General features: G+C 48.1%; 1 protein-coding gene and 1 pseudogene across 1 annotated transcript in view; one reads left to right on the top strand and one right to left on the bottom strand.

The window, feature by feature from the left end:
- LOC139604079 (zinc finger protein 850-like) overlaps positions 1 to 13,307 on the bottom strand; it is a 180,632-nt pseudogene that overhangs the window by 89,420 nt on the left and 77,905 nt on the right.
- Positions 1 to 13,307, top strand: part of LOC139604066 (TOG array regulator of axonemal microtubules protein 2-like) — a 28,476-nt gene that overhangs the window by 10,907 nt on the left and 4,262 nt on the right. Inside the window, exons 6-15 of the mRNA XM_071455054.1 lie at positions 581 to 669; positions 1,606 to 1,783; positions 2,894 to 3,055; positions 3,678 to 3,810; positions 5,474 to 5,579; positions 6,318 to 6,553; positions 8,062 to 8,214; positions 9,407 to 9,524; positions 10,497 to 10,600; positions 12,406 to 12,610. Coding sequence (XP_071311155.1) covers positions 581 to 669; positions 1,606 to 1,783; positions 2,894 to 3,055; positions 3,678 to 3,810; positions 5,474 to 5,579; positions 6,318 to 6,553; positions 8,062 to 8,214; positions 9,407 to 9,524; positions 10,497 to 10,600; positions 12,406 to 12,610 — 1,484 coding nt within the window. The remainder of the gene's footprint in view (positions 1 to 580; positions 670 to 1,605; positions 1,784 to 2,893; positions 3,056 to 3,677; positions 3,811 to 5,473; positions 5,580 to 6,317; positions 6,554 to 8,061; positions 8,215 to 9,406; positions 9,525 to 10,496; positions 10,601 to 12,405; positions 12,611 to 13,307) is intronic.

The following is a 13,307-nucleotide window of genomic DNA, read 5'->3' as shown; positions in this document are numbered from 1 at the left end:
TTAGTCAGGCTGGCCCAAAAGTGGCCCAAGCTCATACAGTTTAGAATGAAAATCCTTGGGGAAAATGAAATATCTAGTGTCAAGAACACAGTTCACATTTGGGTAACACTCCTGCAATGCTCAGATTTTCTTTGAATGTCCTCTAAAATATTCCAACAAAAAGAAGACAATGTTGATCTAAATGCATGCAGGTATTAGAACCTGGGGCTCCTTTCAGGAACAGGAAAGATGATGTTTACTAAAATCAGTGTGAAAAAGGGCAGAAAAGAATCTCTGTCAAGAGCAATCTCCGTCTCTCCCCTTCTCTATCAGACACAGAGGCTCTCCAGCATGCAGGGGCTGAGACCTTCATCATGCAGCAGGTTTCAGTCTGCTGGCCAACAGAGCCATGTCATGTCTGCTGCCAGTAGCCCTTCCCTTGGGAGAGGGTCCAGGCATTGTACCTTGCTGCTCTCAGTCACAATCTCTGTGTCTTGAGAGCTCTGCACTCTGGAACCTGTCTTGCCTGTTGCCCAGCATTGCATTTTTGGGGGCTTGAAGTCTGCTAGAGATTGACACAAAGCTTTGCTTCCATTCCCAGGCCTCCCACTGAGCCAGGCCAAGGAGACAGATCATCCCACCAGTCCTGGTCTAACGAGGGACAATGAGCTGAGGGATGGCTTTGGAAAGGTAAGAGATAAGGACAGGGATGAGCAGACTTCCTTTCCAGTGGCTGTTTGGTGCTTGGCCCAAAATGTCACTGAAAATCATCATCTGCCACTCTTGGGGGATGGGGATTCCCTTGGGAATATATTGGACAGCTACAGAACCATTGCTTGGCTATTTCCAGTGGTGCCAAGGTCCCTGGTTTGGAGATGGTGCTAAGGTCATGCCTGAAGCATTCTTTATGTGCAAAGGCTGTTTTAGAGAAGTTCTGAATGGCAGAACAAGCTACACATCAGTGCACATGGGCAAAGTGCACCCTTGGAAGCAGAGAAGCAAAGATTCTAATGTTGGGTGTAAGCAAGGCTGCAAAAGAAAATGGGAGAGATTGATTTTTCCTGGTTACCTTTGTGGCTGTATCTCACAGCCCTCTCATTCTCAAGTTTTCTGCTCATTATCATCAGTGTTTCTGCAACTTCTTTTCACATGACTCCTCCTTTTGGTCTCCTGGTCTGAGAGACCAAGTCCTTCAGAGCCCTTCAGAGCTGACTTGTTCAGAAGCCAGGAAGTGAGAAACAGCTGCAATTCCTGGCCATGAGTGTTAAGCAACAGCTCATTAGCCCTCCTTGCTGGGTATTGCACATGGTTTTTATTCTCCTGCCATGGCCTGTAGGAACTGAACTGCCTGCTCACTGGCCATGTCAGCTCTTCCTCTGTCTTGGAGCACTCCTATGACTTTGATGCTTCAAGCAGGGCTTCCTGACATAGGTTGCAGTTGCAGCAGTGGAAGGTTGTGGCACTGAAGTGTTCCCCCTCACTGTGTGTAATTGCCAAGGTGAGGACAGGAGACATTCCTCTGAAACTATTGGAATGTGGCTGGAGCTGCATTGAAGCCTATGGCACTGTGTGGACTCTGTGCTCCTGATGAGATGTTGTGTGTGGTTTGTGTGTCTCTGCTTGCAGCCTATGATGTATTTCCATTGCACCCAGATCCGTGCTGCTTTGTGCATGTTGGCTCAAAAGAACTTGGAGCAGAAGGATGCAGAGCTTTTCAAGAGAGAGATGAAGAATAGGAGACAAAGGAAAACATCCTTGCAGCCTATTCCTGAGACAGTCGAGCCTGGGGATGCAGCTAAAGCAAGTAAGTGGTGGCTACACTTGTGGTGGTCCTTTTTGACCCTTTGCACAGTGTTGCAATCAGACTGGGGAGCTGTTCTGCTTGCATCTGAGTGGAAGCTTGCTTGGGATTGAATTCTGTTTCTCAAAGAAAAATACAGAGGCATGAAGTGTCTTGCCCATGGCCTCACTGAGTCAGTAACAGAATATCAGCTTCCTCCCTTGACCTCTGAAGTCTTTTAGAGTAGAGAAAACTGTCTTGCAAAGTACACTGGGGCTTCAGACTCTCTCCTGGAGAGCAGCCTCCAGGGAAGGGGAGTCCAAAAGAATGCTTTTCAACCGGGGTGCAGCCTGGAAGAAACAAAATTCAGCTCCTTGTAATGAAGGCACCAGAGTTCCTTCTCCTGCCACTCCCTGCTGAGGAGCTGGCGCTGTAGAGCTGTGCTGAAGCCCCAGCCAGGGCTTCTGCTGTAGCCCCAGGAGGCAGCAGCGTTCCCGACTGAATCCCGGCTGAGGGGCTCTGCCTGCAGGGCTGTGAGCGCTGCCCGAGGGCGGCAGCGGGGCCCTGAGGAGGCAGCACTCAGCCCCAGGCCAGCACCCAAGGTTATCTGCACGTTGCTTTGGCAACTGCCCCTGCCAGCCTCTGCAACAGGAGAACAAAGGCAAAGCCATGCTGGGTTTCCTTGTTTCTTAGGGAAAGCATCACTGCAGTTTGGCTTTAAGCTAGAATAGGGTAGATTTAGATTAGACATAAGGGAGAATTTTTTTTATAATGAAGGGAATGAAAAGCTGGAAGGGTTTTCCCAGAGAAGCTGTTGTTGGTCCATACTTGAAGGTGTTCTAGGCCATTTTACATGGGGCTCTGAGGAACCAGCTCAGGATGAAGATGTCCCTGCTCACAGGGGTTGGACTAGATAGTGCTTAAAGGTGCCTTCCAACCCAAAATCTTCTAGGACTCTGTGCTCATTGTCCCATGTTAGTGTTATACTTGGTATAAAGTGGTATTTCATTGTTATACTTGAAGTTCTTTGGGATAACAAAGAGATGTTACGCAGCTCCGGCAAGTTTTCTGGCCCTTTCCATCATCACCCCGTGCAGCACTATCCACTTACAAGCTCCTCTTTGGTCCCTGCAGCCTTTAGCCTACCACCTGTTGATGGCACAGCTTCTAGAGTGCAGAGAACACACCCTGGTGGTGCCTTGAAGAAGGAGGTCGTGAGGAAGCAGGACAACATTCCCTTACTGCCCAATACACCCATCATCCATGGGGATGGCAGCTTCCCACACAGCTCCTCAGGTAAGCCTGCTCCGTGGCAGCTTTTTCCACACGGGTTTTTCCTTGCACAAGGAGCACAAACTGCCTCCTGCCTCAGCCAGCACTGCTGGGATCTTGGCTCCATAGTCTGTCCTGAGAGTGAACAGCAAATCTACTTTTGAGTGACTCCAGCTTGGAAGTACTGGAGCAGTTGGTTCTTAGAGATCCATTGGAAAGTTGAGCTGAATAAAGTAGTGGTAAAGGCCTAAGCTCTGGCTTTTGCCCATCCTGACAGTCCAAACTACAGCACTGGTGCCAGGAGGCAGCTGGGACTGCAGGGATGAGCTGCAGGGCAGTCTGCCAGGCTGTGCTCACTGTGCTTGTATGAGAACCACCACGATCAGTTGTTCACTCACCATCTGGGCACCTGTGGCACTTGGGAGCTGGTGCTGCGGGGGCAATTGTCAGCTTCAGCCTGGAGCTGGGCCCAGCTAGGGGAGGCTGGGAGCAAGCAAGGAGCCCCAGGAGCCAGACAGCAGGGAAGCCTCTGAGCCAGCGCCAGTTTGTAGCACACGGAGCCCTGGCTGGGAGATGGGGCTGAGGCCGCTCCATGGCGGGGCCTTGCCCGGGGCTGCAGCGCCCATGGCCGACCCTCTCCTCACAGTGACCTCGCAGACGGCCCCTGGTGCCAAGCGCCGAGAGGAGCCGCTCCGTGGGCGTGGGCAGAAGGACAGAGCCTCTTCAGACCCACAGCAGTCCTTGCAGGAGGCACTCTCCTTGCTGGGCAGCGATGTCTGGTAAGAAAGGCCCCGTTCCCTCTGTGTCCCTCTCGGCGTTAAGGTTGGTCAGAAGCGTGTCTTGCTTGTGCCTCGGAGCCCCGAGAGCCCAGAGGGCCAAAGGGCACTGGTGAAACCCCTGCAGAGCAGGGAGAGGATGAAGATTGGAGAGCAGCCTTTTCTTGGCCTTGCTCTGCAGCAGTGCTGCAGCTGCAGCAGGCCCGTGCTGTTTCCTCACTTTGCCTGCTGCTCCATGGAGCTGCAAAGGAAACCTTGAGGGAAGAGAGAAAGCTCTGGAAGGAGATGATTTGCTGGCTGAAGGCAGAAGCAGGATGGCAGCAGTTTTGAGTGTAAAGATTTCGGTGCCTTGGGCCACTGGCCCAGTGGGACTGAGTAAGATTCCTCTCTGCTCCCACTGCTGACAGCAATGGCAGGTGACAGGGTCTCCCTGTGACCTTCTGCATGGGAGTCCCAGAAGCAGCTCCAGGGAGTTCCTTTTTCTGAGAAATGGACTGAGTTGTGCTTTCAAGTCCCTCAGCCTGCCATTACTCCTGAAGGTCTCATGGCAGAAGAGAAGGAAAAAGAAAGAAAACCCTCTAGGAATCTTGCACTTTTGGAATTCAACTTTTTCCCTCTTACTGCTTCATATGGACCTGAGATGTTTTGCCAATACTCCCAATGTGTCCCAAAATTATACACAGGCAGAAGGAGGCCCAGAGGTGATAACCCTACAAATTTTAGCTGATACTGGTTTTCTTTTTGATGTCTTTTTGATCACTCCCTGGCAGATGTTTCATTCACACAGGGGTAAGGACTCCATTCACACCGGGATAAGCATGAAAAATCTGCCATGATGCATCTCCTTGTGGAGTCACCATTGTTTTGCCCTTTCACTTCTGCTTTCTCTTCCCCATTTCTCTTTGGTGCCCTGTGAGGTGCAGAGAGCTTCTGCAGGTGTGGGGGGTCTGGATGACACTCAGGGGTGCCTGTGGGATCGGTCACCAGCCCTGGGCTGCAGCCCTGATGCCTCACAGACCTTTCTGTAGCTGAGGGCCTGCATAAAGCAAGTGCTCAGAGACAGAGTTGTTTGCACCTTTTAAATAACTTGTTGCTGTTGTGGGGGTTGTTTTAGGTAGAGGGTTTTGGGAAAAGCCAGAGTTTCAACAGTTCTTGCCCAGGGGTGGAATCTCCTGGGTCATCCTGCTGCTTTTTTGGGGAATGTGTGAGGTGGAGTGGAGGGGGTGACAGAGAGGCCTAGATTGTAGAGTGGAAACTGAGCTCCAGAGTGGCAGTGCAGACTCTCCTTGCTGAATGCCTGCTGGGGCTGACAAAGAAGGAAAATGCCCCAATAACAGCCCGGTGGCCTCAGGGACAGGTACAGGGAGGTGACAAGAAACAGCAGCATGGCCCGGTCTCACAGCTTCTAGGAAGCAGTGACAGAGGGGCCTCATGTGCCAGAGATTTCAGAAAGGCTGTCTTCTTAAATGGCCACTCTGAAACCCCTCTCTTTGCCTCTTGGGTTTGTGAATGCTTTTGACACCCACAGCATCCTGGGGCAACGCGTTCCACAATTTCATTAAGCATTCCTTGAAAAGCACCTCCCATTGTTCAACTGAGCTGCCAGCCTGGTCATTTCAGAGGGTGCTGCCTTGGTGGAGAGAAAAATCAATCTTCTGCCTTTCAGGGAGCTGAAGGAGAAGGGACTCTTCACCATCAAACACCTGGCTGGGTCCCATTCAGAGGTCCTGCTTTGTAGACTTCGTGACATTTGCTTGGCAGTTACCAGAGAGGTGAGAACATTGTTCTGAATTGTCCCCCATACTTCATACACAGTGTGTAGAGTAGGTATGTGCTTGCTCATCTCCATGTGTGCTCAGGGTCTGCCTTCATTTCTGGTTTTAGACCTGATATTTCTAATGTCTGTCAGCTATCTGTAGGATCCGTGGGTACATGCAGCTGTATCTACTGGCAGGTCAGGTATCTGACACTCATCTTTGATTGTGGTGCCTTTATAATGCAATGTGCAAAGGCAGAAACTGAGACACTAATGACATTATTTTCCAGAGTCCCAATCCCTGCCCAAGCTGTAATTCAACACTGCAAATCATTCTGTAGACCAGAGCCTGTGTTTTCTGTTTCCTGGCTGAGTGCTTCAGCTGCTGGTGTTGCTTTTTTGAACAGGAGCACCTGACTCTTTTATCTTTATCACTTGTGCCTTTATGATTTGAAAGCAGCACTTGCTTTAATTTTCTAATAAAAGCACCTAAAATCAAAGCTGTGGACATTTTAGAAGGGTTAAGTAGAACACTTTGGTGAAATTTTGTTTTTAGGCCTGCAGTGAGCAGGTCTGAGGCCAGAAATTGGTGCCAGGGTAAGTGCCTTTCTGTGCTTGTGCTCTCCTGCTCTTCTTGTACTTTTATGTTCCTCTGGACACAGTGGGATGTGTTGTCATTTCCTGGGACTTCTGTTGAAGGCAACTGGTTTTCTTTTCAAGGTGATTCTTATACTTCCCCTCATGACTTTCCCAGGTGACCAACCTCCGTTCCAAGGTGTCCTACTCTGCCATTGTCACTCTGGGAGAGCTCTTTGTGACCTTGAAGAAGGACATGGACTCTGAGGTGGATGAGGTTGCTCGGGTCCTTCTCCAGATGGTGTCCAACTCGCCAGAATTTGTCCAGAAAGCAGCCAGTCAGACCCTGGGGATCATGGTGGAGAATGTGACTCCTGCACGAGCAATGGCTGCTCTCATGGACGTGGGAGTCAAGTAGGTTCTTCTTATTTTAGTGATGATCTTCACCTTCGTGTGTGTGGGAGAGAGAAGGGATGAGACAGAGATGGGAATGGTGGGAGGGAAAGGTCCTGTATCCTGCATCTTCTGTGGACTCAGTGACTTGATTCTCCGACCACCCTCACTTCTTTCCTCTTGTCACCTATTTCTGCCCTCCTGCAGCCTATTATTAGTTCTCAGAATCACAGAACTGTAGAATATGGGGAGTTGGAAGGGGCCCATCAGGACCATCAAGTCCAGCTCCTGGCCTTGCACAGAACAGCCCAAGGGTCACACCAAGTGCCTGAGATTGTTGTCCAAATGCTTCTTCAACCCTGTCACCACTGTGACCACTGCCCTGGGGAGCCTGTTCCAGTGCCCAACCACCCTCTGGTGAAAAACCCTTTTTCCTGATATCCAAACTAAAGCTCCTCTGACTCAGCTTCCTGCTGCTTCCTGGAGTTCTCCCAGTCTGTCAGATTTTCCTAGATATGGTGACTGGTGGGGAAGGGAAAGTGCCTGCAAGGGCCAAGGATAGAGCCTTGTGCTTTTGTGGGAAGAGGGACAATTGCAATTGCAGCTGTGAGCAGTGTTTGGTATTTCACAGCACTAACCACAGAGGCCCTGGGGAAAACCACGCATCCTCATGATGCCATTAACTTGAGAAATGAGGAGGGTCCTTGCTGGGGCATGGAGCACATGGGGGACAATCTGCTGGGTGTGGCACAGCCTGCACAGCAGGGGCAGCTCCTGCCAAAGGAGTCTTGTATGACTGTCCTGGCCTCAGAGCTCTACTTTCTATTCAAACTGATGTTTCGTGTTAGCCTTGAGATGATGAATCACTCTAAAGGCACCTTCACAGGCCGAGTGCCATGGGACAGTTGAAGCAAATGCTGCCTTAAATGTTGGTACTAGTTCCCAAGAGACACTCTCTAGAACAGGACAGCCTGGCTAAACTGCCTGCCACCCTTTCCCCAGCTTTGGAATAGGGTAAAACATTCAGGTGGATCCATTGCCAAGCCTCACAGAAGAAACAGGCTGCATTGCTGGATATTCTGCAACTTCACAGCCCACAATGTGTTTTCCCTGCATTTGTTGTTTTCCGAAGTTCTGCAGATTTGGGGATAAATGGGTGGAAAGAGCCTCAATCCTGCTGCAGCTCTGTGTACTGGGTGCCCTTTGATGGGTCAGCATCAATTGTCCTTAATTTCTAAATTATTCATACATCATCTATTTCTTTAATCTTTCTCAGAATAAATACTGAGAAAGAATTGAGTATCAGACAGTGCAGGGAGACTGAATTCCTCCCTCTTCCATGCAGGCAGGCCTTGTGTGCAATGCTAACTTTGTGTTTACCTGAGGACAGAACCTTCTGCAGGTGTCTGAAGGTGCAGGGAGAGCCCAGGCTCCTTCCCCCAGCAAGGGCAGGGAGCAGGCTCTGGCCAAGGCCTGTGCTGCTGCTGCTCCTGGTCCCTGTGGCCCAGGGTTTGCTCTCTCCTCCCCAGCAGCCGCCACGCCCCGGTGCGGAAGCGTGCGGCCCAACTCCTCCTGTCCCTGATGCAGAGAATTGGAGCCACCAAGCTCGCAGGCACCCCCAGGGCTGAGAGGCTGGCACACGTGGCAGGGAAGCTTGCTCAGGACTGTCACAAGGACACAAGGTAATGATCTTCATTTCACCTCCTAAAACAGCAAAACCGTTTTGTGTCTGGCTATAAAGGTGAAACCACACAAGAGTGGAAACTACAGGGATTATGAAGTTACCTCATGATGTGAATCATGGAATATGCTGAGTTGGAAGGGACCCTGATGGGGTCAAGTCCAGCTCCTGGCCATGTGCAATGACCCCAAGAGTCACTCCATGTGCTTGAGAGCATTGTCCAAACACTTCTTGAGCTCTGTCAGCCTTGGCACTGTGACCACTGCTCTGGGTTGCCTGGGCAAATGGCTGTACTGGGAAACCTGAGGTTGGCCAGCAAAAAGGAGCATTGCCAACTTTTTCCTGTGGCTTGAAGGATTCTTTACTGAGATCAAAAGAGCTCAGATCAGCCAGTCCAACAGTTTTGTTTGGCCTTAGGTGCACAACACAAAGCCAAACTGTTGGCTAATGTTCATCACTGAAGGATCGCAAACATCCATTTCTCATTAACTTCAGACTTTCCTAGAAATATTTCAGAGGTCTTCAGCCAACATATTCAGTCTTTCTAAACCTGTTCTGCAGATTTCTAGAATGCTGTTATCTGTGGCTCAGTGAACTCCACATTTCTTCTTGAAGAAAACTGTGGCAAAATCAACCCAAACCACCAAAATCCCCTTCCTTTGATGATGAAATTCCCATGAATAGCTGCCAAGAACACCAGAGCAACTAGCTGCCCCTGTGCAAACACATAGTATAGAATAATGGATAGGATGCATGAGGTGTTTTGTTCTGGCTTCCCTGCCAGTTAAAGAAAGGCAAAATATTGTGCAATGGCAGCAAGACACTGCTAATAGGCTCTGACAACAAAGCAGATGTGTTTTGCTTGTTCTCTGAGATCCTTTGATGCCACAGAAGCACACCCACAGTTTCAGAGTGAAATGGTATTTTTCTGTTGCCCCACATTCTTCTCTTGCCTCTTGTGTTCAGCTGACAGCACTGTGCAGTGTCAAGTGAGGTAAATCTCCCTCTTTGCTGAGCAGGTAATGCCTTCTTGTGCAAGGATTGCACCTGATGAGTTTAAGGTATCAGCCTTTTCTGTTAACACTCTTCCTGTGTTTGTTCACTTTTCTTTTGTTTCCTTTCTTCCTTCATGCCTTCCTGCCTTCCTTTTTGCCTCCTTCCTTCCTTTCTTCTTTCCTTCCTTCCTTCCTTAGGCATTATGGACAGGAGATGGTGAAGATGTTGCTCAATCATCAACAATTTAAAAAGCTTTTGGAACAATCTCTTTCCACCCGTGACCTGGAAGATATTCTGACAAGAATTAAGAAGAAAGTAAGTGCTTGGCAGGAGAAATGTCTCCTTTGTGCAAGTATCGCCACTGCTAATATGAGATCAAAACATACCCAATCTGTCTTTAGCTCATTCCTCTTCTGCTGAATCATTTTGCTCCTGGGAATGAGCTGTTAATCCTCAGCCTGTTCATCTGCAGATCACAAAGGAATTGATATTATTAGGGAAAAAGTGGGGTTTTGAATATTTTCAATATCGGTCACAAAGAGGAAAGGGAAAGAGGAGAAAATGGGTTTACATTTAAGCGTAAGCCCCCACCATGCTCTCCCTACTCTGCCCCTGTAAAGGAATTAAGTGAGAATTGTGCTTCTGAACATAACAGAGTCTTTGCAAAGGACACTGGAAGTAGTAGTACCAAGAAAATTTGCAAATATACAAAAGATGTCCAAGTCAATCCTAGCTACTACAATGACTGTCTGTCTTTTGGGAATGCTGCCCTGCTGTCAAGCCCTGTGGAGCTGGAAGAAGCTTGGTGAATTCAGCAGCATCCAGTGGAAAATCCTTTGTTTGTTTGAGGGGGGGGATTTTATTTTTCTATCGACATTATAGAAGGGAGCCTGCCTTTGTGCAGGCACAGGGAGAGTGAGTGTTGAACCAAATTGACTTCCAACACAATGGGCCAACCCCCAAAGAGTCCAGTTTGTTCTGCTGCTTCCTTCACCAACACTCATTGCCTGCCAGTTTGCATTATTCCCATTTATTCCCATTTATGCTCAAGACTAAAGAATTTGGGATTTTATATTGCTGCTCAGTGTGGTAGCACCCATAACCTGCCTTGGGCTACTGAAAACAAAGAGTTGGCATCACTGAATCTCTGGTCTGTTTCCATCTGTAAGTTAGGAAATGTTTCCCTAAGCCTTGGTAGCAGTGATCCTGGTTCTAACTTGTGTTTTCAACAGGGAATTTCCAATTTTATACTCCAAAGATGGATGGGGTTTCTCTATGTCTTTGTAGGGGATGGCAAACCAGAAGGCTGAAGGCCCATCTGTCAAGGAGCCGGTGAAGGAGAGGAACGGTGGCTCAAAGAAGCCCCAGGCCACATTGTCTTCTAGCAAACGGTACTGAGCACTTTTGTCAGATGAGACAAAGCACATGACAAGCTTTACATGTCTCTTCCTCAGGAAAAACTTTCTGGCAGAGATGACCAATGCCACAGATTGTTACCTTTCCCTACAAATGCTCTAGGATAAAAAATGTCTACTTCTGCATTGTGCTGAACACAACTTCTCTGGAGGGGTTTCTGCAAAAATGGAGAGACAAAAAGACACCCATTGGTTGCAGCTCACATGATGCAGTGCAGTGGCAAGGGCAGTGTTGTGGAGGCTGGGAGAGGGCCAAGTTTCTGCTGCCTGACTTGGGACAAGTACATTCCAACAGGGCTTTTTTTTTCATCTGAGTGGAGTCTTTTTCAGATGGGTGTTTTGATGAGAAATCTCAGTCTGGAAGCAAGATGCCATTCCACAAAGATGCAGTTCTCATCCATGTGGTTTGGCCTGGCTGAATCATGGTTTTCTTACCCTCAAACAGTATCAAGTTTGAGTAGTAAGGAGCAAGGCAATTCCTGAACAACTTCAGTCAACAGGTGTCTCAATGTGGACTTTTTGTCTTGATATTCCTGTCCTTCATGTAATTTGCTTGATGGACAGCATGTTTGGTTTATTTCCCCCTGTGCTGCAATCAGCATTTAAGACAGGAATTGCTCCTTGCTGTCTCTTCATGCCACTGGCAGAGCTGCTTGTACCTGTTCTCCTCTGAAAACAGAATTTAGCTTTGTCTTGCTCAGCAGTGGCAGGAAAGTGACCACATGCCTCAGTAGCACAGCTAGCATCTTCCCGTGCTCATGGAAGAGACAGGTTGATCCAGGAGAATTGTTCCCAGTGGGTTTGTTAACCTGTGCATCTAGGCTCTAGGGAAGCAAATGAAATGTGAGCATAGTTCTGGGATGTCTGGCTTCCATTTTTATCTCTCTTACTGATTTTCTGAATCCTTCAAATATAGCCCTGTTTATTGGTTCAGATGCATCTGAGCTACTTTTCCAGATTGTCATGCCTGGTGTAGAGACACTTCTCCAGAGTGATGAGTTTCCTTATTCTAAGACACACACGTCCTTTATGAGGAGGCATTTAGACTTGGAAGCAGTGTCTCTCTTTCTCCACAAAGCAATGTGACCTGTGTGCCCTGGCAGCCATCTGAAGATAGATCAGATGCATCTCATCCTTGGTTTTCCTCAGTGAGCTCTGGCAAGAATGTCACTTGCAGATTGTCTCCGGTAATCATTGTCATGAGGTCCACATTGTTCTTCAGACCCTCATGACTTCCCAGCTTGAAATCATATAATAGGAAAGCTGCTCAAGATGTTTTGCTCACAATTAACTGAAGGTATTGTCTGTGGCTGCAGCTCTCTCCATAGAGAGCAGCAGGCACAACTTTCCCAGGCATTGTCCTGGGGAAGGCTGTGAGAAGATCAGAGAAAAGAATCAGAAACAATTCTTATCTGCCCTTGCTGCGCCTGTTGTTGTGAACATGTGGAATGTGTTATAGAGATTTGTTTACTAAAGGGTAATTTCTTAATTGGCTACTGGTGATGGTGTTTTGGATTCAATTGACTAATCTGGTCTGTCTGTGTCTGACTGTCTGTAAGGGTGATGAGTTTCTGTATAGTATAGTATAGTATAGTATAGTATAGTATAGTATAGTATAGTGTAGTGTAGTGTAGTGTAGTGTAGTGTAGTGTAGTGTAATAAAGTGATTGATCAGCCTCAGCTTTCTGGAATCATGGAGTCAATGCTAATTATTTCCTTGACGGGGATGCCATGCTACAATAATTATCACCAACAGGTCCTCATTTGGTTTTATTTTCCAGGGTGAAATCTACCTCTGATGGACACCTCCTACACTGTGCAAAAGCCCAGGTCACGTCACCTCCAGCTGTGGAAGAAACGGAGCTGCTGCAGAAGCTTTACCATCTCCTGGAAGCCAAGGGGTTTCAGACAAGGATGGAAGGAGTGGAGCTCCTCCAAGACCTGTGCAAAACCAGCCCCCAGCTCATCTCCACTAACATTGTCCAAGTATGTAGGGTATCTTCACTGCTCCTTTCCTTTAGCTCCTTTCCTAAGCCTGTAGCAGTAAAGTTAATTCAGTGTGTCTTGGCACTCCATCCTGGCTGTTTGGGACACGCTGGTCCCTCTTACCCAGACAAATGTAATTCAGGTCCAGTCTTCAGGACAAGTTATTTCAGTCCAGCTGTATTTGTCTGGCAGGTGCCTATTGATGCTGTTCATCAGATGATGGCAGAATTTTCTGCTGGTGTAATTGCTGCTGTCTCCTACTCCCAGTTGGGTTAAGTGAAGGAAATCCAGCCCCTGAAAGCATGGCAATTGTTCTCTAGACCAAAAATGGGTTTGCATAGGGAAGAGAAGTATCAGGCTGGGTTGGTTTAAACCCATTTGGTTTTTCAAAAACAACACTTCTATATACTCCATCTTGTCTTACACAGGCACAACTCTGGCTACTCATTTCCATCCTTGTTCCTATTCCTCTTGGTAAAGACAGTGCTCACCCTTCTTGGGGGGTCTTTTTTTCTCTTTGGAAAAGGACGGAAACAGCTAAGGACTCATCTCTGCCTTCTCCTCCCAGTAGCTGCTTTTTCCCTTTTTCCAGGAAAAGGTGCCTGATAATGTGGCTGTCAAGGGACTGAACGTGCTCTAATGAGAGCGGTACAGCACATTCCATTTCAGAAGTCTACCTGTTACTTAGAGAAATGGT

Source organism: Agelaius tricolor, unplaced genomic scaffold, assembly GCF_023055355.1.
Source record: "Agelaius tricolor isolate 1412-34295 unplaced genomic scaffold, bAgeTri1.0.p SCAF_43, whole genome shotgun sequence".
Classification (NCBI taxonomy): domain Eukaryota; kingdom Metazoa; phylum Chordata; class Aves; order Passeriformes; family Icteridae; genus Agelaius; species Agelaius tricolor.
This window is presented reverse-complemented; position numbering and strand designations above follow the sequence as displayed.